The sequence below is a fragment of the Patiria miniata genome, unplaced genomic scaffold (genome assembly GCF_015706575.1).
Source record: "Patiria miniata isolate m_02_andy unplaced genomic scaffold, ASM1570657v1 HiC_scaffold_4, whole genome shotgun sequence".
Lineage (NCBI taxonomy): Eukaryota > Metazoa > Echinodermata > Asteroidea > Valvatida > Asterinidae > Patiria > Patiria miniata.
Window position 1 is genome coordinate 2,798,368 of NW_024037071.1, and position 20,965 is coordinate 2,819,332.

Here is a 20,965-nt window from a genome sequence, read left to right on the forward strand (position 1 = left end):
AAAATTCCCAAGATTATTTTAGTTCTATAAAGACTTTGGTTGAAGATTTAGAAAAAAAATACAGTTGATTTTAAATTATAATGCGGTTGCTCCTTTTAATGGGGATGTGGTCCTCATAATCCAATGCGTCCCATTGTGATAATCCATTGAGTGACGTCCCACGGTGACCTAAGGGGGCGGTTTATTTGGTCCTCGAGTTCTCCCCCAAAAGCTGTGCGTGACCAGCGCTGCATATCCCTGCTCATGTGCGGTAGGCACGGGGCCTTGTGTATACAACCTAGTGGGACGTCATCAGCACCCGCTACGCGCACCGGTGACTCCCGTCAAGTTTGCACGGGGTTCATTTGTAGTGTAGCGCTCGGTCGCACGCGGACGGAAGGCTGTGTGTTGTGTCGGATATTTTTCCCCGAGGATTATTATTGAATTTTTGACGGGAGTATTGTATTCTCTTGTAAGGATCTTCTTCTTGTCTTCAGTGTTGATATGGATGCTGTTAACAGGTGAATACGGAGGAGGACGTCATAAGGAACCCCGGTGGTAGCTTTGCTTTTGAGAAGAAAGTGCGGAAAAAAGTTTGGCATATCTAATTATATTCAAACTTGACATCATTATTGGTTCGTCATTCACGGGAAGCTTGGGATACACTGCAGCTCCCGTGCTATCGGCGTAGGCGGTCCAATGCCTCCAGTAGCCCGCTAACTTGCCTCTTGGAATTCGGTAATCCCAGCACCGTTTGCGGAACGTGCCGCTTGAAAGGAAGGTGCCTATAATTCTACAGTTTCAGGAGGAAAAATTAAAAAAAACCTTGGATTTTTTTCTACGCTCTCAACGATTGAAGCAATATCCATCCGTACTGCCAGCGGAATAAGAGGTTAAGGTATTGGAATTTTGTTTAACCGTTTGAGTGTCGTCTTTCGGATGAACCGTATAACCATGGATCTATCTAGGATGAGATACCTTTTTGTTGGTCTTTGCTTGTTGGGACTAGCGGTGGATTTTTGCGATGCTGGCAGGAGGAGGGGGAGAGTATGCCCAGTGGAATGCAGCTGTTACCGGGGGACTGTAGATTGCCTCAATCGGGGTTTGCAGTACGTACCGGTCAACATACCCTCCAACACGGAGCGATTGTGAGTATTAAAATCAGAAGATTGACGTCCAGTACTCGTCGAAGTTGTCTCTGTATTTTTCGTTGCGTTTGTTTTCACTCATGGCCGTTTGCTGTGTTTTTGTGTTTTATAGCTCCATGGCTACCTCCATGGACATTGACCAAGTAACTGGGGCGCTAGAACTCCTTTTTTTCCAGTTTTGTCTTTGGTCTTTCATACAACATCATGACTAGCGACCGACCAAAGACTAGTTAAAAAAAAGAGTTCTAGCGCCCCAGTTGAGCAAGGGTGCCAAAGAATAGTAGTAAGATGCTTCAACCTGTTCAATATAGTTTACTCTTCTCAGCACTCTACTCTAAAGTTTCGTTGACAATCAATCTTGTCAATTATCCAGCATGGCATACCAATCAATCTTTTACAATGCGATACCACATTCAAACAGTACTGCCAAATTCCAAAATGGTTTGCCTTTATTTAACTTGTATTAAAGATATACCATCTTGGACTTTTTCCATTTTTTTGGGCCAATATTTTAGTCAGGAATCTATAAAATACACTTGGCCAAGCGATGTTCAAAATTTCAGCAAATTCCAAAATAAGATTTTCTATGCACGCACAGTGGTGCGTTATGACGTTCCTCGATGCCTGTTGTTCGGTTCTTCCCCTTCCTTCTCTGTTTGTGAGTTTTGACGGTCGAGTCATTGAGCTTCATCTTCTCCTTTTCCTTCGCTAATTGGGGATCGGCATCCTCTCCAAGTTCAAGGGCGTCGCCTTTTATATCCCCTCTTGTCAACCCAACACTCAACAACAGATTTTCTATGTTATTTCGTGACAGTTTGTCGAAACAGTATGGAGACTGCCTTAGCATGATGCAAGGTCAACAAGTTACTTGAATGGCATTAACAAGAAAGCAGGTAGACTCTTGGCAAGCATGATGCAAGGAACTTGCTTTTCAACCACGGAGTGCAACTTTTAATGCGGAAGAAACATGTTAAAAGGGCTACACTATGTACGTGAAGCCTATTAGGTCCCTAAGGGTGTGACTTTTTTCAAGCTCTGTAAAAATTAGAAACAGGAAATTTATAGGAGCTTTGGGAAAAAGCACTCAGGGGATTGAGTTCTTTTTAGTGGGCGCATTTTTGAATGAAGCTTGGGCGATGTGTTGAATCCAAAACGGAATCAGTGATGGTACAGACCTCCGTGACGTGAATACACCTCCATAATTTATGTTAGCGGTCTCGATAGCGCGGGCAAACTGCTTGTATTTACCGCAACATTAGCTAGATTCCTCGGCATTGTGCGGCAGAAGAAAAACACTGACACGTTCTTTGTCCCACTAAAGCGACATTTCCCCGGCCTGCTTTTGTTCTGCTTCATACCCGATCAAACATTTACAAGATTTGGCCATTCTTGACCAACGCTTGCCGTCAAGGACTACCGATTTTTTTTTCTCGAAGTCGCAAAGCGATATGCGCGATGTTGAAAGTTTACCCGCGTCCGAGTCTCCTGTCTGAAGCTATGTCTACGTCTTTGCTGGTTGCATACGTGGGCACATGCTGGCGATAGACGAAGCCGTTGCCCTACAAGGCAGCGTTTCATACACGGCTTTTTCTTGGGGCGTATTGGCGGTGAGATCGCGTCTGTTCTATCACTTTCTCTTTGGTTTTTGTTCAACTTAATCAGAGTGTCTGTCGGCTTCGTCGGTGGGCTATTAAAACATTCCTCATCGATTGAGGAGTCAATGCAGCGGTTCCTGGTCCCGTTAACCACAGACCATTGGTCCATGCGTTAACTGAGATAGTGATGGCCAAATTTTGCTCGGACCCACGGACGCGGACCCAGCTATATCGGTATCACCTCACACGCAAGCCCAGTCAAAGAGACCGCAGTGGGTGATCGATTTCGTCTAATAACTCCATTTATGTGATGAGGCCACAGAGTTGATAATCGTCTCCTTAAGAAAAGTCTGGGGACAACGCCTAAAATTACAGAACTTTTTTTGATGAAGTTACACTTGCTTTCTCAGACTAGATATTATTGGTAAGACAATGCCAACGTCCAAATGGCGGCTGCATTAAGGTGTATAATAATTATACGACCAGCTTCAAATCCAGAGAAAAAAAAGCTTCATCTTTTTTTTCAGCACTTAGAGTCATCTTGACCTTAGACCTTTTGCCCTTTTTTTATTTAACCACATGTCAATTTTGAAGAATTAAAATATAAAAATAGTTACAGACATTTTTAATTGCCATTTTCGAAATTATATTCAAAGTTACATAAGGGATCATGTAGATAATTAGATTTGACTTAAAATCAAATTTACACTGAAATGACTGAATTGAAAATGTGACCGCCGCTTTCACATTTGCACTTTCCCATGATCATAGCGTCGATTTTAAAAGTAAAAGAAAAGGGGAATACCCTTTTGTGGATTACCATGGTACCCGGCGTTCCAACTTCTTACGCGCGCCTTACTTATATGTACATGCTCGATTGGACACCAGCTCACTGAAATTTCAGAAAGAGATTTAAATTTGTGGCGAAGAAGCACAATCAAAAACCTTTTGAAAATAATTAATTTGTCAACCGAAAACCAGCAATGAGTTGTTATTTGGAAGGTGGCCGTGAAGTGCCCGTTAATGGGAGTTCTGTCAATGTGAAAGCAACATTGGATGCTCGTGATCATGGTGATGGTAAGATGTTTTTCTTGATCAAAACTGACAAGATCTTGTTTCAGTTCGACCACCATCATCATGGATGAAGGTTTAATCTCCCAGCAATATTGCCTTGAGTGACATGTCGCGATATGGTATGTTCGACTACCAACCACTTATCACCCAGGTTTTTTCAAACTGTTCAAGGACTGATTTCAAATTCAGTCCAACATGCAGTGTGAGCACTGAGCAAAGTAGACCCTAGTGGAATTTGATCGTTTTTCTGTGAATAATGACAGTTGAAACGGTGAAGGACAAATACTAAAGACCTTGACATTGATTGTGACGTGCGTAATCTCTGAAGAGAAAAAAATCCATCGGACTGCTCATTTTTGGGAGTAGCTAGAGATGAGAGAGGTGGAGTGCAAGGAAAAGGAAATGAATGTGCCTGATGACAGATACTTACGAATGACATTTGAAAGATAAGAAATTCCCTTGGTGATTGTGTCATCACGTGTTTAAAAATATTGGTGTTGTGCCACATGTGGGCAGTGCTAGAAATGCCAAAAAAGGTTACTGCACAGCATCTGTGCTGTTTACTTGCTTTAACTAGTTATAGTTACAGGCATGACAAGCCATCGCAAGCCATCGCAAGCCATTACAAGCCATCACAAGCCATGGCAAGCCATTACAAGCCATCAAAAGCCATTGTAAGCCATTACAAACCATCACAAGCCATTACAAGCCATTACAAGCCATCACAAGCCATCACAAGCCATCGCAAGCCATTACAAGCCATCACAAGCCATCGCAATACAAGCCATTACAAACCATCACAAGCCATCGCAAGCCATTCCAAGCCATCACAAGCCATTGCAAGCCTTTACAAGCCATCACAAGCCATCACAAGCCATTACAAGCCATCACAAGCCATCGCAATACAAGCCATCACAGGCCAGTGCAAGCCATTACAAGCCAACTCAAGCCATTGCAAGCCATTACAAGCCATCACAAGCCATCGCAAGCCATTACAAGCTATCACAAGCCAGTACAAGCTATCACAAGCCATCACAAGCCATCACAAGCCATCACAAGCCATCACAAGCCATCACTGTCAATCACAAGTCATCCAGTCTCGAGTCAGGTCACAAGCTATTCACATGAATTGTGTCAAGGAAATTCCTTGTCAATCTCGTCTTGCTTGTGACTCGCCTCGGGACTTAATAAGGTGTTTGACGGTAATATGCGGCATCTTGCCCGCGGGGCAATTTTACACGCGTCGCTGTGTACACATCATCAGTGAAAAACTTTGGCGCTTCCAAGTCATCATGCGGTCATTCCAAAATGCGCCCCCGTTTAGCAACGCGTGTTCTTTTTGCCCCGTGAACAAGATGGCGCATATTACCGTGAAACACCTTATTTTGAAATTGGCTTGAAATTTAATGGATACTGCTCTTTTATAATCTAACGTTTGCCAGAAGTCATCATCAAAGTCACACTAAATATCAGTTTTGATAAATGTTTGTATCAGAATTAATTTGTTTTAAAATTAAGAGGACATGCATCATTCTAGCGACAACTTTAATGCCATATAGTTCACAAATCTTTTAATTATTTTAAGCTAAAGCACTTGCTTTTGAAGCAAACATCTGGTTCCAGGTGTCTTTTGGTGGATTTCCCCAACGAAGACGTATTGCCTGGGGTTCTGATCACATTTAATACCCCTATGTCTTTCCCCTTGGGATTATAGAGCTTGGGACGACCAAGAATAGACATTTTTGGACAGGCAGATGGCTGCGTTTGTCTAAGACTCTAAGCTCAGCTCTTGTCTTGAGTTTTACTACCTTGGCCTTAAGCATGGTATCAACTTCCGTGCAAATGTTCGACGGGATCAGCCAAGATTAGCCAAAATCTACCGGCATTTCATATATTCATGGCTAAAAGTAGGAGAAAACATTAAAGCAAAGATCATGGATTAATCGTGTTTAAGCCTGCTTTAAGTTCCGTCTGGTTTCGGGAGTATTAAGAGCTCCCAGTTCATCCGCACAGGAATTTGGCTACTTGTAGGATTTGGAAGGAAAACTGCTCATTTGCCAAAACAAGATGCTTGTCTCTAGTCCAGCTGGGCCCAAGCGTCTTGGTTTAGGCCGTTGTTTGGAATTCCTTGACTGGTACTTGTTTCTCCCTCCCCCCTCCAACCATGGAGCTCCAACCTACGATCTGTCCTGTTTTATTAAAGAGGAATGTTAATTCCTACCTTCAGTTTTCCTGAGTACCTACTCTTCTTTATGTCTCTTGTACCCCTGTACCTTGAGTGGCTACTAGCCTTGTTCAGCCAGGACAAGATGCATTAAAAAAACCCATTATACTCGGTGACTCAGTGAGTCAGTCAGTCTGAGGACAGAAGCCTAGCTGACTCCTTCATGTCCAGGAAAAATGACAAATTAAGGGGAAGGGGCAAATTCTTCAGTGAATCCACCAAAAATTTAAAAAACTTTACAATTAAGTAAATGACAAGTTCATAGATCAGGGTGCCCTAAGATCACCATGGAGGTAGAATTCACAGAGCACCAACACTTAAGCCTGTATTCAGGGGCGTCAATCACTTCTCGAAAGTGAGGGGGGGGACATACCTTGATCAGAACTGATGTGAGCGCGAAGCCCTTACGGCGTGGGCGGGCCCCAAAAAAATTGGATTCTAGTTGCTCTGTGGTGTGATCAGAAGCAATTTCTTACCAATTTTCTCCATGCTTTAACCAGAATTGTGCCAGAATTCTGAGCTACAGGCGTGGGGTTCGGGGCCCGCTTAAGGGCCCCCAAAAATTTGGATTCTAAATGCTCTGTGGTGCTATCTGAGGCAATTTCTGACCACTTTAACCAATATTTTTTAAGCAAAAGATACATTGAAGTACATAATACTAGGGCCCTGTAAATGGGACACGAGTTCAAAAATCTTGGGGGACATTTGATATTGTGTCCCCCATAAGGCCACCCTTCAAAAAGTGTGGGGGGGGGGGGAGGGACATGTCCCCCTGTCCCCCCCCCCCCCCAGGATTGACGCCCATGCCTATATTCCTTCCAAGTGTGCATATCTCATCTACACACGTGTGACTTGTTTCATACTGTGCCAAGACCCATGCATTCAAAGCATTTTGTGCCTGTATATAAAACTCCAAAAAATGTTAATGGTTGCCTTATGGAAGAATTGTTTCTGCCCATTTTTTTTTTATCAAATGATAATTTGGATGATTGATCGCATTCATACCATGCTTTTATTATGATCTTCTTCTGCAGAAATCTGGATGGAAATAACATCACAAAGATCCGCAAGGGAGATTTCGACAATCTCCGGAGATTACGAGTCTTGTAAGTATAGTGTCACGACTCATGGGTTCGAAAAAGCCAAAATGATTTCAACAAGTTTGTGTCATAATTCTGATTTGATTCCAAAACTGCCAAGTTACAAAAACAATGATTATATGGCACTGCCATCATGTTCATTTAATTCATAGAGTCCTTCGTAAAAACATGCATCAACCAGTTTTCTGTTGCTTAATCTTAGGTCAGAAAAGTCTGAGTTGGCCCACAAATGTTTCACTCACGAACTTTGTGCTCAAGTAATTTTTGGCTCCAAATAAGTGACTAATTTGGGCACTCTACTTTGTGCACAGTTGCAGGCAATGATGCTAGTAATTATTAATTCAAAAATATTTGTTGAACACTTCTGGCTACAGAAATTGCTGAATTTTTTGGTTGCTAGATGAATGTATTTTTTCCTTTCTTGATTTTTGTTTGGAATCATGCAGACAGCTTACCAACAATCAGATCATCAGCATTGAGCGTGGGGCCTTCTCAGATCTCCGATCGGTGGAGCGAATGTAAGTAAACCAACGGGCGCGCTGTAGGACTACAAACCGCCTTTGAAATGATCATTGAGAGTCCTCCTTTTGTCACTAATATCGTGCTGTGAAACGGGTGTCTCATTGAGATTTCTCAGATAAAAGTAAAGCACTATGCATTGTACTGTAGCGTCAACTAAATACTGTCTATTTTTCAAAAAAAAAAAGACAAAAAGGAAAAAAAAAGGAGTCTTTTGTGTTTCAAGGGCAGGTTTTATGCATTCCTCAATTGTTTGAAGTGTGCCTGGCGATCAAAACTTCCCCGTTAACAAGAATGTTAGTACATTGTGCCTTATAGGTTTGGCAATGTATTAAGTAGGATCTCAAGATTAGAACCAGTGTGTAACAATGTGTACGTACATACTAGACCTCTCTGGGTTCTCTGGTAGCAGCGAGCACCTGCAGCAGGCAGTGGGTTGCGTGATACCAGAGGGACTCGGCATTCTTAGGTATTGATGTATACACAGGTGGGGGCTGACAATAGACCGTAAAATGGCCGTCAACTCCACCTGAAAGACGGTGATTGTTTGTGGTCAGCCGAGGAGCAAATTGGTTCACCAAAAGGGCCATGTGCTCGCGTCTCCCAGCTCCCTGAGCTTCGGTTCGTAAAAAAACCTCCCCCTCTAAAAAGAAGAAAAAAGCTGGAGTAAAAGAAAAAAAAAAAAAATGGGCGATCTCCTCTGTAATTGAGTGTGTAATTGATTAAAGTATGGCTCACTTGGGTAGGATTGAGCGGCTTTTGTTGCGACATGTTTCCCCCAGACCCTTTCAGAACCTCGCTAGTTCAACGTCCAGGTGATCAGACTGTCTCATCGCGTTATTATGTTAAGATTACGCTACGTTTGCCCCGCACACACACATAAAAAAAAGGCAAGCCTTGGATTTGTTCAAGCATGGCTGGCCACCAAAGCCAGTCCATTCAGACGCCAGGATCCTGGCCGCTTTCAATGGGCCTCGCATATTTCCGCAATTTTGTTCAATTTTTCGTGGGAGCTCAGTCGAACTGAATTCAATTTTGTCGTCATGCGAGGGTTGGACCGGGTGCTGCGAAGGTTTTTCACTCGGAGGAGAACAGTTACTGTTTTGATATTTTTTCTCAAAACAGCTAACTGAAAGCCTGTTTTGAAGCACTGTATTTTTGTTACTTCTCGTTTTGTATTGTAGAATTCTTGCTATTGTGTCATGCTATAAACTGCCAATCATGTGGTGGTTCTGGTGGAAAAAATATGTTACATGATGGTTGCTTTTACTGGGTAACAAGGTGTTTTCAAGTTGTCATTGTTATTGACATGCTACAAATGAATAGAGTATTATGAAAATTTAATGCCACTGTTAAAAAGTGATGAAGTGGTAAAACCCATACAATTCATGGACAGAAACTGTACATGTTACAAAAAGCCAGAGTAAAGCTGAAAATAAAGAGTAGATTGGTAGACCCAAGTCGCATGATCTGTGGTTCAAGGCAAACAAATTGTGTGATTGTGATTATATTGATTAAATCATGGAATTTGACATGTGGAATTCTACTGAATTTGTTTTACTTGGAAGCCAAAATTTACAAGTTTTTTAACATTTAATCTGTGTACTTGATACATGTTTGTGATAAGCAACAGAACAGTTCAGATTTCGTTTGAATTGTACTTAAATTTTGTCACTGCATTATCTTGCCAAACAGTCAGAGGAGATGTGATATATATTATTGTAGAACTCTTGCAAGTTTTGACTTATCATTTGAGAATCTACCTGACTGACTTTCCAAAGGCTTCCACAAGGAAGACCCTCAAAGCATCAATGCCAGACATCAGACATCATCAGTTTCCAGTGAGACACTAAAAAAAAAAATGTAAGCAATACTTTGATTAGCAGTTCCACAAAATTGGACCTTGAGGTTTTAAAGTCAGAGATTATATCTCTCGTCGAAAAAAAGAAAGACCAAGCAGTGTTTTTTTCCCCAACAATGGTAGTTTCTCCTCAACTGTTGTTCCTCCTTCTTTTTACCCATTTTTATTCGGAGAGCACTCCTAGAATTCCTCGGGGCCCATTCCACAGGATTACATGGGATATACGGACACTTGTATGTCATCTGGTACCACTGACTCCGGTGCCAGCTTTCCTCTTAAGCCGTCTCTAAAGTAAAATGGGGGCCAGACTAGCTGGTACCTAACAGGGTATACACAGCCCGGGGGTGTCTCACACAACAGGGAAGAGGGGCTAGTGTTAATTAAATAGCCCCAGGAAAGTCAACAGGGGAGGTGAGAGAGAATCATTAACCCTGGTGCGAAGTGGCTGGGTACCAGGTCACCGGGGCTTGCACCTCCAGAGAAAAAAGAAGAAGAAGTGGAGTTGGTTTGTTGTGGTTGAGAGTTATGTGCATTTATGTAGGTTTTGAGGAATTAGGCTACAGCCCAACCATGAGGGTCTGCATGTACGTGTGTACACGCATCCTAGCCCTGCTAAATCACACATATCCAGCACTTATTCCGTAGCTGTGGAAACTAAACACCAGTTGTTCGAAGTTTTTTGCGGGGATAAACAAAATATTTTGGAGGATCTAACAGGATCTAATAGCAAGCGTCTGATTCAGCTTGATTTTTCTAACATCCTAATATATGAACAGTGACACAATATGTGTAAAGATAATTTATGGAAATTGTTGGATTTCATTGCACTTTTTTTCCTTGGAAGCAGGGTGTCTAAAAATCTTTAAGGGGGAAAAAGCGAGCGTTTTGTGAAAACTCATCAGAATAAGGCTGGTTCAGTGATGCATAAACTTATGTCTTCAATAGCCGACTACCTACCCAACTCAAATGTGAGTTAGTCCATTCAATTTAGAAGTACATTCAGTCACCATGAATGAACATTTATGCAAGGTTTCTTAAAAAGTCTGGCTTGGGAAAAAATAACCTTGCCATACAAGTTTGCACATGCGGAGCTTATGATGTAGTTTTTTGCTTTACCTTTGTATGGCTGTCTATTGTAAGGTGCACTATGCTTGGAATGAACTGAATCAGGCAGGGACTTGATAATTTAATCCATGCATTTGCCTGTGTTGGATTCGAACTCCCCCAAAAGTTGTCTATATCCGTTCTACGGTAACTTGGATCGAAAGAGAGGCATGCTGGAAGAAGGACGTTGTAGTACCATTGCCCGAGGAGTCAAGGCACCACACATAGCCAGCAGACACGACAGCCAGGTCCCCCTGGCCCTCCGATCATGACTCACAAATGAAACTACCGTAAAACGCGTTTCTCTTTGCGCCCCAACAAACTTCACAGCTGGTTAGGATCCAGTTGAAGCAGACAGAGTGTGGGAGCTCGTGTGCAAGGCGTAATGCGTAGATCTGTCAGCTAGCATCCCTCTGCAGGAAGACAGATTGGGCCCCCGAAAGTAAATTATTTGCCTGTCAATTAACCCGTTGAAGGCCTTGATGTTTCAGCAGCAGGGTTTGGGAATTTTTTTGTCTTCAGTTTGTGAATCAGAGAGATGAGATTACCACCTGACCAAAGTTTTTCAACTTTGTGATTCATGAAGACAATCAACTTCTCCTGCCCCCCCCCCTCCATCTCTCACTAGAGTCTTATATAAGGGCCTTCACACTAATCTGGGTCTAGCACAGAGATTTTGGAGCCTTTTCCACTAGCAAGAATCTGTACGCTTGTGCATAAGCCAAAATTCATCACTAACCCTTGAAATACGCTTACCGTAAGCAGGAAATGTTCTGCTACCGTAAGTAACAATTTTTTGCTAAAGGTTTAAGCAAAACCATAAAACTGGGCCCAGGTTTGAGAGGCTTTTGTACCCTTGTAGATTCAATTCAAACTATACTGCCGACCCATGTACACATGGTGTTAGTGTGTACATTATAACTCGCCTACCTGTGTCCAAGGGACCCGGTTTCACTCGCGATGGACCTAACCAGTGTTGATTCCAACACAGGTAGGCGAGATGATAGTGTGAAAAGCTCTGTACTCTACTGAAATCTGAACGGTCCAGGAAAGAAAAGCACCTTCTAAGTTCTAGCTGAGCAGTCTTTGAATCAGCTATGCTCGGAGGGAGGACTGGCCCTTTTTGAGTGACAGGATTACAGCCCTGTGGTTTGTAATGCAATAATTACATAAGTGTGGCTGTCACTGATTGCATTAGTGAAAGCATGTGGCTCAGTGGCGTGCCAGGCAAGTGATCAGCCAGACAAACATGAATGTATCGATCCGGACATATTTCACATGTTCGTTGAGCTTTTGGGCTGGCTTGTGATTCAGTTTCTATTTTTTTTTTGAGTCTTGATGAGGCTATTGCAGCATTGATGTCACTGATTTGGTTCAACTTTCCTTGAAAAAAACACAACAAGAAGCAAATAAACAAATTAAAAAAAACACAAGAAGAAGCAAAGAAACAAATAAAAAACTTACAGGACCTAATGCTTTGATCCTGGCCAGATCTTTTTGTCAAAGGCATAATTAACAAACAAATAGATAAACAGCCCAACAAACAAACAAACCAGCATAATCTAAACGTAGATCTAGACCACCAGAAAGTTTCATCAAAGAAAAGTTTATTTTCCGTATGGAACAGTTTCATTGATTTTGATAATTACAAGGTCAAAATTCAATATGTATCAATCGGTTGCCAGATATTCATGAAACTCGCGTCCAGTTGGATAATTTATTTAATGGAACAAAGGGGCAATATTTCTACATGTTATTATTTTTTCCAGGAAATGCAACTTTTGTAAGTTACAGTGCAGAATGCACAATAGTTCCCATCTCCCTCACAGCTTTCTAAATCTAGCATTTAGTCACAACAGTCAATGTGATCCCTAGGCTAAGCTGTCCCATTGAATCGCCCAAAACTGACATTTTGTGGTGCATTTAGTAAGGGATTACATTTTGGTGGTGGTTTGCAACCCAGTAAAATGATAAAGTTGGGCTGTTAAACATGAATAGAAAGAGACTCAAAGAGTCTACGCGAACAAATGTTGCAACGGCAAGCTAAAATTGTACACTCAAAACGATTGCAGTATAGGTTTTATGTGATTTGCATGTGTACATTTGTACGTTGATTTTGAGACTTACAAGGTTTACCGCCCTTTCACTGTTCAATGACCAAACCTTAGTACAGCTTAAATACCTGTGGCCGACTGTCAAATGTTTTTTTCCACACAAATACACAGTTGACTGGTTTTAACCATTGCAACAACGCCATATTTTTCTGTGTTCACCCAAGCCTAACGGTGTCGAACAACAACTATGAAATACATGTACAAACCATATGTAGCCCACGCTGATTCAGCAAAAAACAACCTTCATATGACGACATTGAATTCCTGGTACTACTAAAGAATGAATTTACAAAAAAATGTAACCTTCATTTTGACATACATTCTGTCTCAAACACTCACTTTTTTACATTCCAAATATCTGACTGAACCCATTGACTTGTGAAAAAAAAACCAGTGAACAAAATTAATAGGGTCTTTGAGCTATCTCTTGATCAGTAACACACTATCCGACTGAATATTGCTTTTGGTAAACTTGCACTCTTCAAATTTGAAAAATTAGGCAAAGAAAATATGCAATTAATAGCCCCGGCCAAGCCTTCCACTTGTACCTCCCAACTTTTGAACTCCCCACAACCTCTTGATTGCAAGATCAACTTCTGTAAGTTGTCCAAACACCCGTCCACAAAACCACAACAAAACAGAAGTCAACTTCAGGTCTAGATTACATTCATTTTATCTCACCAACAACTTGGGCCGAGTCGATTGTTTGATCGAGTCGTGTCAGCAGTCACACAAGGTTTCCACTTCTCTGAAAATCTCAGCGGTCGAAATTCATCATGATGGACACACAAAGAAACATATATCGCTGCATATTAAAAAAAGTAGCAGTGTATCAATTGTATACTGCAAGCTTTTCATTCAGTGTCTCTGAATGAAGCAACCACAGATTTCTTTACTGTATTCAGACATGAGCAGAATTTGGCAACACCGCCCCTGTTCAACCTCAAGATCATGAAGATATGGAAGGGGCTTAAGAGGAGAAACGTTGCCCTGAGCACTGTAAACTGGAATAGTACTCACACTAACACTCTGCCTGGGTTGCCCTGTACTTTTTTCCCCCAGTAAATGCCTATTTTCTCCCAATCCATTGTTAGGATCTGCTGAGCCAGTTAGTCACAGTCGCAAGATCAATCAGTATTTTGCCTCAGTCCTTCTGAATTGTGTGCAAGGCCAAACCCCCCCCCCCCCCAAAAAAAACCCCCAACCAAATACCACAACTGTAGCATTGAATGATAGTTCTGAATCTGTCTTGTACTCAGAGCTGGGAATGGCATACACGTTTGCATAATGTACGTGTACATGTACCTGCACCTATGTACAATAATATTCTTAAGCCAAGTACTTCTTTTCTCAGAATGTACGTACATTGTAGTAAAACACGTAAGGATACATACTGTGTTGCAAATGTATTTTGAAGATTCTGCAGGTACTAGTTCCAGTATAGGTGAAAAAGTACTCAGTATTACAGAAGTGGATTTAATAGGCTCAGTACTTCACTTGCTCATAACACACCAACAAAAAGAAAGAAAAGAATTCAAATTTTTACGTGAACATTTTAAATTGTGAAAGAACATTTTGTGATTGTGGCAAACCTAGTTTGTATTTTTTTTAAAATCTGGTTTAAAACTAAAAGGATTCAAAGTTGGTCAAAAGTTAGATCCTGTGGTAATATTATCAGATGAAAATCCTGGCTGTCTGTTTTCCCAGCTTTTACAAATACTTTTACAAATACTGTGAAATCATGTCATGTTTTTCTCCCCAGTGAGAGATGTTTGTCCCACATGCGTTCATGCATGTCAGGACAAATTAGAAAGAAGCAGAGGGAACTTTGCACGGTTTCTATATATGATCAACGCTTTGAAATATGGAGCAAACAGGAACAGTTTGCGTGCATAACATTGTTTGTTTGACTCTGGCGGAGGTGAAGGTCTGCTACTGTCATTTGTTTGCAGTGTGGCTTTTGAAAAAAAAAACACGTTCAAGGCGAAAGTCTGCTCTTCCAAACATGCTGGTTGCGCAAACTTTAAAATGTCTGTGTTGAAGAGACCACTTTTTACTGAGTGGGTTTACATGTGAATACAAAACACACGGATCTTTCATCATTTTCTGGAAGTTAACAAAGTTCATGGGCGCACCGACAAAGCCGGTCTCCCAACTTCTGTTGTTAAAGACAACATTTGTTTTGTACCGTGCAGACATAGATTCACTGATACACAAAAATCACAATGGTTCCTGGCACCACTTACCGGTACGTGACAGACGGTTTTTTGTAATTGTCTGCAAAGCTTCCAAGAATTTTGGTCTTCCCTGATTCCATTTTAAAAACAGGCAGCCTTCCAAGCACTGAAGGTTTAGACACACAGGTTGCTGAAATGGACACCAGATTTTTTTTCTTTTTTAGAAAGCTATCATCACCATGGGTGTCTGAGATCTTTAAAGCAGGCGTCTTCCCCTGCAGGAGTTTTCTTAAGAATTCTCACCGACCTGCAGGTGGTAAATGGACAAAGCGGGGGTCGGCAAAGTGATTCTGATAATCATTGCTGCGAGGCCCGAGAAAAAATTGACACGAAGAGGCCAAGATTGTAACAGAAAACTCCCCCTCTTTCTCCCTGACCCAACGCTGGTACTATAACTTCTCCGTCACTGATCCGGGGCTTATTACCACTTTAGCACCTTGGATCATCCACGGGCTCCTGACTCTCGCCACTGTCGGCTCCTTCTTGTGATTTTTTTTCTCCAGCTTGGCCCCTGGGCTGTGTTGTTCCTGGCTTCTTTTGTAGTGTCCGATCAGCTCTTGGCTTCTGTAAGAGCGAGGCTTCTTAATGATGGTTCTGCGGGACCCCTGTGTAAAACTAATCCTTTGGCCTCGGGATGAAACCCGATTTTTTCGGGAGTTCTCTTTTGAGAGGACTGACCCGCTTAGACCTGACGCGGGGCAGTTTCTTTGGAGACTGGTGGTTTTTCGGGGGGAGAAGGCTGCTGGATCAGAGGTTCAGCAGCATGTGTACAAGCCAATTTTAAAGGCTTTACAATTTGACAAATGTTCATTACGCCTAACGAATTTGCCAATTTTTATTTATTGGAAGATCAGTGAGTGAGTCAAAGCAGCCTAAAGCGCGACACCCTTTTTTTAGTGCAAGCTTAATACGAGTAGGTCTCCTAAGAAAGCGATTGTGCTACTTTTTTGAATGGGCTACAACAAGTATGTCCCAGTTTTCTGGAATTCAGATTGTCGTTCTGACTTCAATATCAAACCACAACCTTTTAAGTTCAAGACTATACTGAAATCTGATAGGTGTGCCATTTTCACTGGCATTATGCACGTGTACATCTACACATCCCTCAAAAGGCCTTTTCACACTAGACAAAATCTTGGTGGGTGGCTTCGGGGTAACGCAGGGTCAAAATAAGCCAGGTTTCACACTTGAAATTTGGTCGGATGTTGGATGTTTTAACAAATATCTGAATTTGGTAATGAAGACCTCAGTATTTTCATACAGAGTTGCCGCAGGTTAAAGACTTTGAGTGTGAAACCTTCCTGCAAATTCCTGGGGCGAAATTGCCCCGGGGTGATATACATATTAACACGATTAGCGGGAAACAAGGCTGAAACGAAGTCACCCCGTGGTGGCCCCGGGGAGAACTCGCCCCGGGGATAGAGGCTCTAGTGTGAAAAGGCGAAATACTCTTGTCTACATTTGTGGGATAAGAAGAGATATGTACACGTACATGTACATGTATGTATTTTAGTTTGTTCAGTGAATAATTTGTTGGGTGGAGCCAAGTATAAATGTCAGACAACTGGGAATCTTGCCAAAGACCTCTCGAGACGTTGGCGGGCTTGCATTATCCCTATCTAGGGTGCCCTGAGTCCACGAAAATCCCCACCCAGGTTTTGCTGTGTGACGGATTCACGGGTGTAGACATAGACTGTTCATGCCCCAATTTTGGTGAAGTACAAAGTAAAGATTTTAGCATAGTGCAACACTGTACAGAGTTTAACACATCGGCGGATTCAAGATTACTGCTAGCCAAAATGCTACCTGTACACATCGTGCCCTTTTGAACTTGGAGTCCGTTAATTTTATTTCTACGCAGTTTACACCATAATATTATAAAATACATATAGACTTGCAAGAGTAGACATCATCTGATAAGGAGTTACAAGTAAGATTAATGAGGTTTTCCAGGTCTCATTTCAAAAAAGTAATGATGCAGATCCTGAACGACATGTACGAATTGTCAAACCCGTTTATGATTCAGGAAATTTGAAATCTGTCACCATCAAATAGACCCTTGACTTTGATGAACCTGAAGATAAAGATCTTCAATCTATTCATCATTTTGATTGTTCATTCCCCCCCCCCTTTCAGATTTTTAGCCCAAATTTCTCACAAGTCCTACTCCACACTGACCCAGATACAAACACAGGCGCACAAAAAGAAAGAATGGGAGGGGTGGCCGGACTAAAAAAGAGAGAGCTAGAGCTTTGAATTTGGGGTACTGCATTGGCCCCATTGTGCGACCGTGGTCTTGTAATTCTCCTGATGCCAACGATTACTTGCCCCACTTTATTGACAATCGGGAGTTATATTACGGTCCGCACTGGGAGCCCGAATTGGGGTTAGTACACATGTAAGTACAAGACTCCTATCAAAGGCCAATCATTGTTAACATCTAAAGTGCATGTTTAACAGTTTCCACGTTTTTGTGGCGTGGTAGCCCTGACCCTGTTTGCGATCTGGCCAGGCACAATGCACCGGTACGCGTTCTCCCCTCACCGGTGCGCTCCCTATTGAGCCTGCAAATATTTCAGACGCGGGGTTTTGTTTTTCATCCCCGACGCAGCGCTTTTGTGCGCTCGGGAAGACGGACAGGTGTTGTGGACGTGGATATTGTGTGCAGGAGGGCCTGTTTAAATATCTGAAATTTCCCCTGACCCAGATTCTGAAAGGGGTTCCGGAGAAAAGGTTATGGGGACAAGCGCCCTCAAAGCCTCACTTCCCTCCCCCTCCAAAGCCGGCGTGCCCTGAATATTAACGATAAAAGTAAGAAAGAGCATGTGAACGCAGATTAGCTTGTTGTGGGATTTTAAAAGGGGATCATTACATTAAAAGGGTGTTCCGGGGAAGAGGAAACTGCAGAAGAAAGGGTGTGAGAAGGTTCCGAAAACGAAGAGGACCTTTTTTTGGCGTGAATAAGTTACATTGTACTCCCCACCCTTAATTTGTTTTCAAAAACCAAAATTCCCTCCAATCATTATCAAAATCCTCCACACCATGTCATACTTCCTGTTTACTCCAAGAACTTGTGTTGCTTACAACCCTCTACAAATAAGGTTGAAGTTGTGAAACCTTCTGTTCTTTTTGGAGACTTCCACACCATGTAGTTTGGTGGGAACTTGAAACTCCCCCTTTTTTTTGCAAGTCCCGGCTAGACAATATCTTCTGGGTGACAGCAAACTGCTTTCAAAAGTCTGTATAGACAACTTAAATGTAAACTAAAGAGACGGACAGTTACAGGCAAGCGGGGAAATGTTCCGATAGAGCAATTGGATAGAAATGGATACAAATTGAATCCATGCTGCTTGATTTCCTAATAATTTCTGCAAAATGCTCTTCTGAATAAGCCATTTCGGAGTTACAAAAATGTACTACTGCACGTGCGCACATCAGATTCAACGCACATCAGATTCAACGATTTAGTGTCGGAGGATAATCAAAGCAGATAAGTCTGTGGGGGAGGTGGTAATCGAATCCACATTTTGCAATTTTGTTCTAGTAAAACAGAAGATGGAAATTTTTGTTCGCACAAAAGTTGGAGCACACGAAACAACGTAAACCATGGTGCCGTTGAAAACAATCAACATTTTGCATCTACTTCAAAATACGAACTTTTCTTTAATTTCGTTGGTACCCTGCTATGATTTTGCACGCGTGTGGCGAACTGTTTATCCCCCGACCCTAATCGTTGTCATGGGATGTGCGCATGCACAGGAGTACATTTTTGTAACTCCGAAATGGCTTATTACAGGATCAGTTTGCAAGTAGAAGGTGTGCTACCTGCCTTGTTTATTTTCAACATCTCATGACGAGATTTCATTTAATTTTTGTTGCCAGGCGACTGGATGGAAATCAGCTACAAAGCCTGCCCGAGCTGGTCTTTTCAAGTATGGACTCCCTCTTCAGACTGTGAGTAAACAAATTACATTTGCACCCTTGATTCACATGGGGCCAGTCTGAAATGTCTTTTAGATTTCGTGACCGCGCCCCCTCTCCCTCCTTTTCCAAACTCCGAAAAATGTGCTATCCCAAGTATAGACAAAACTGGATCAAGCATTTGCTGCAGGAACAAGGCTTCAGTGTTCATAAAGGGGAGAGAAAAATGTGTGGGGTTGGGGGCATTAGGGAAACCTTTGACCGCTTCAAAGTTGATCAGCAGTAGTTCAGGAAAATCAGCATTGCAGCTGCTGGGAGAAACAGGTTGTCTTTTGTACCCATGCCGAGTTTTTTTCCCGTGTTGAATTTGAGTTTGAGTAATGCGCAAGGGAAATGGGGGAATGCAAGCACAGATGGAAATTTGTCGTGCTTATATGCAGGTAGGATAATGGGAATTGGAATTGTTTTCTGATTCTTTCTGCTCAAGTTTTAACAGTTTCTGCCAAATAAACAAACTGTGGTTTTTGTGAAAGATGGCAGTGTAGAAAGCAGGATTTGGTACAAATGCTAGTATTGTGTGCATTGCGTCATGGGTAAAATGCCAAGTGAAAGCAATTCCATCGGGATACACATGTAGTTCACAGTCATGGCCTGGTGCCGATAGCAAGAGGAATCGGCCTTGAAATTTCCAAAAAACGTGAGCTGTGTCAGTAGAGTTTCAGGGAAACTTTTCGCAAAATAAAAGGTCATCGAAGATGTATTGCCCGCGCGAGGGCTTTCGGTATATATCAACCAGTCCCACAAGAACTTGGCCAGGAAGTGCCCCTAGGACGTGCTGACCTGACAGAAAACCCCCATCAGGCCGTATTAATCTTGCTGTCATTTTTTATCTTGTTACCATCAGCCGGGCCGAAATTGCTTATTAATTCAGTCAACGAAGAAAATATATTACCGGCTTTTTCATTTTTCCATTTTCCTTTTGATCGGCGGCTTTTATCGAGAGCCGGTGCGTCACGCTCAGTTGACGCCATTCAACGGTTGATATTTCCCCAAGCTTTTGTTCCGAAAGGGGAGAAGTCAGTTGTCTGTGGGAAAGTCGTGGGCTTCCTGGGTTTTAAATTGAACTAACCCTGACGTGTTTGAGGGAAACCACATTCATTTTTTTGGTCAATAGAGCTATCAATTACCGAGATTGGGAGGCCCACCTGTTTATAGAGAACCAAAAATTGTTCTTTCACTGCCATTTTTGTTACCGTGATGTCGTTTCCGCTCCAGGAAATATTTCGACTGGAGATCAGGAGGCCCAACTTTTTTTTTAACGGGTCTTTGAGGTGGGGAATGAAGTTGTTGTTTGAGGCAAGAAGTGCACATGAACTTGTTACATGAACTGCTTTTGAGAAGTAGGGTTTTGTCAACAACTTTTCAACCAAACTAGGCTACAGTTGTAGGCATGAACATGTTTGTAGGTATTTGCAGCACATTGATAGTACGTGTACATGTACCGGAATATTTGAAAAAGGGCTTTATAGCTTTACAGTGTAAACTGCAACGTTCGTGAGCGTCATCCGTTGCACGTTAAAATGCACAGATATCTGTTTTGATTTTCAGTATAGCCTGGTTTTCATTTTGAAAATATCCTCAAATGGCATTCAAAACCTTTCTTTTTCATTGTCTGAGAAGTAACTAAGTAATATGTCAAGTTGGTTACAGGAACCCGATCCCATAATCTGGAACCAGTTCCTGACATCAGCGGTCGGGTACCAGGGTACCCAGTTCCGATGCATAACCCTAGTTGTAATTTACACCAGTACTACAATGTGGGTCTGTAAATTTGTAGACTGTCGTGAAAATTTAGTCAGACAAAATGTCGTAGTGTGTACTTAACTCAGGTACGTGTAGGTTTTTTTTAATGGATACACGTAGTCCTCGTATACACTGATCTTTCCAACTGAAACAGCATTGATCAATGCCTTTTTGTCTGCGTGGAGGCATTTTTTTCCTGCAATTTGTAGCAGTTGAATTCCACTGCTGATTGTCACAAGACCATTCTTAGCGAGGTGTGAAGTTGGCACTTGGTTGAACAATGTCA

The 20,965-nt window shown here is 42.1% G+C and overlaps 1 protein-coding gene across 1 annotated transcript; it reads left to right on the plus strand.

Moving 5' to 3' along the window:
* The first annotated feature begins 231 nt into the window (after positions 1-231).
* LOC119740055 (slit homolog 1 protein-like) lies at positions 232-18,913 on the plus strand. Its single transcript, XM_038215256.1, has 4 exons — positions 232-1,127; positions 7,055-7,126; positions 7,567-7,638; positions 18,838-18,913. The coding sequence occupies exons 1-4, from the start codon at positions 919-921 to the stop codon at positions 18,911-18,913; spliced, it is 429 nt and encodes a 142-aa protein (XP_038071184.1). The 5' UTR covers positions 232-918.
* Positions 18,914-20,965: the final 2,052 nt, after the last annotated feature.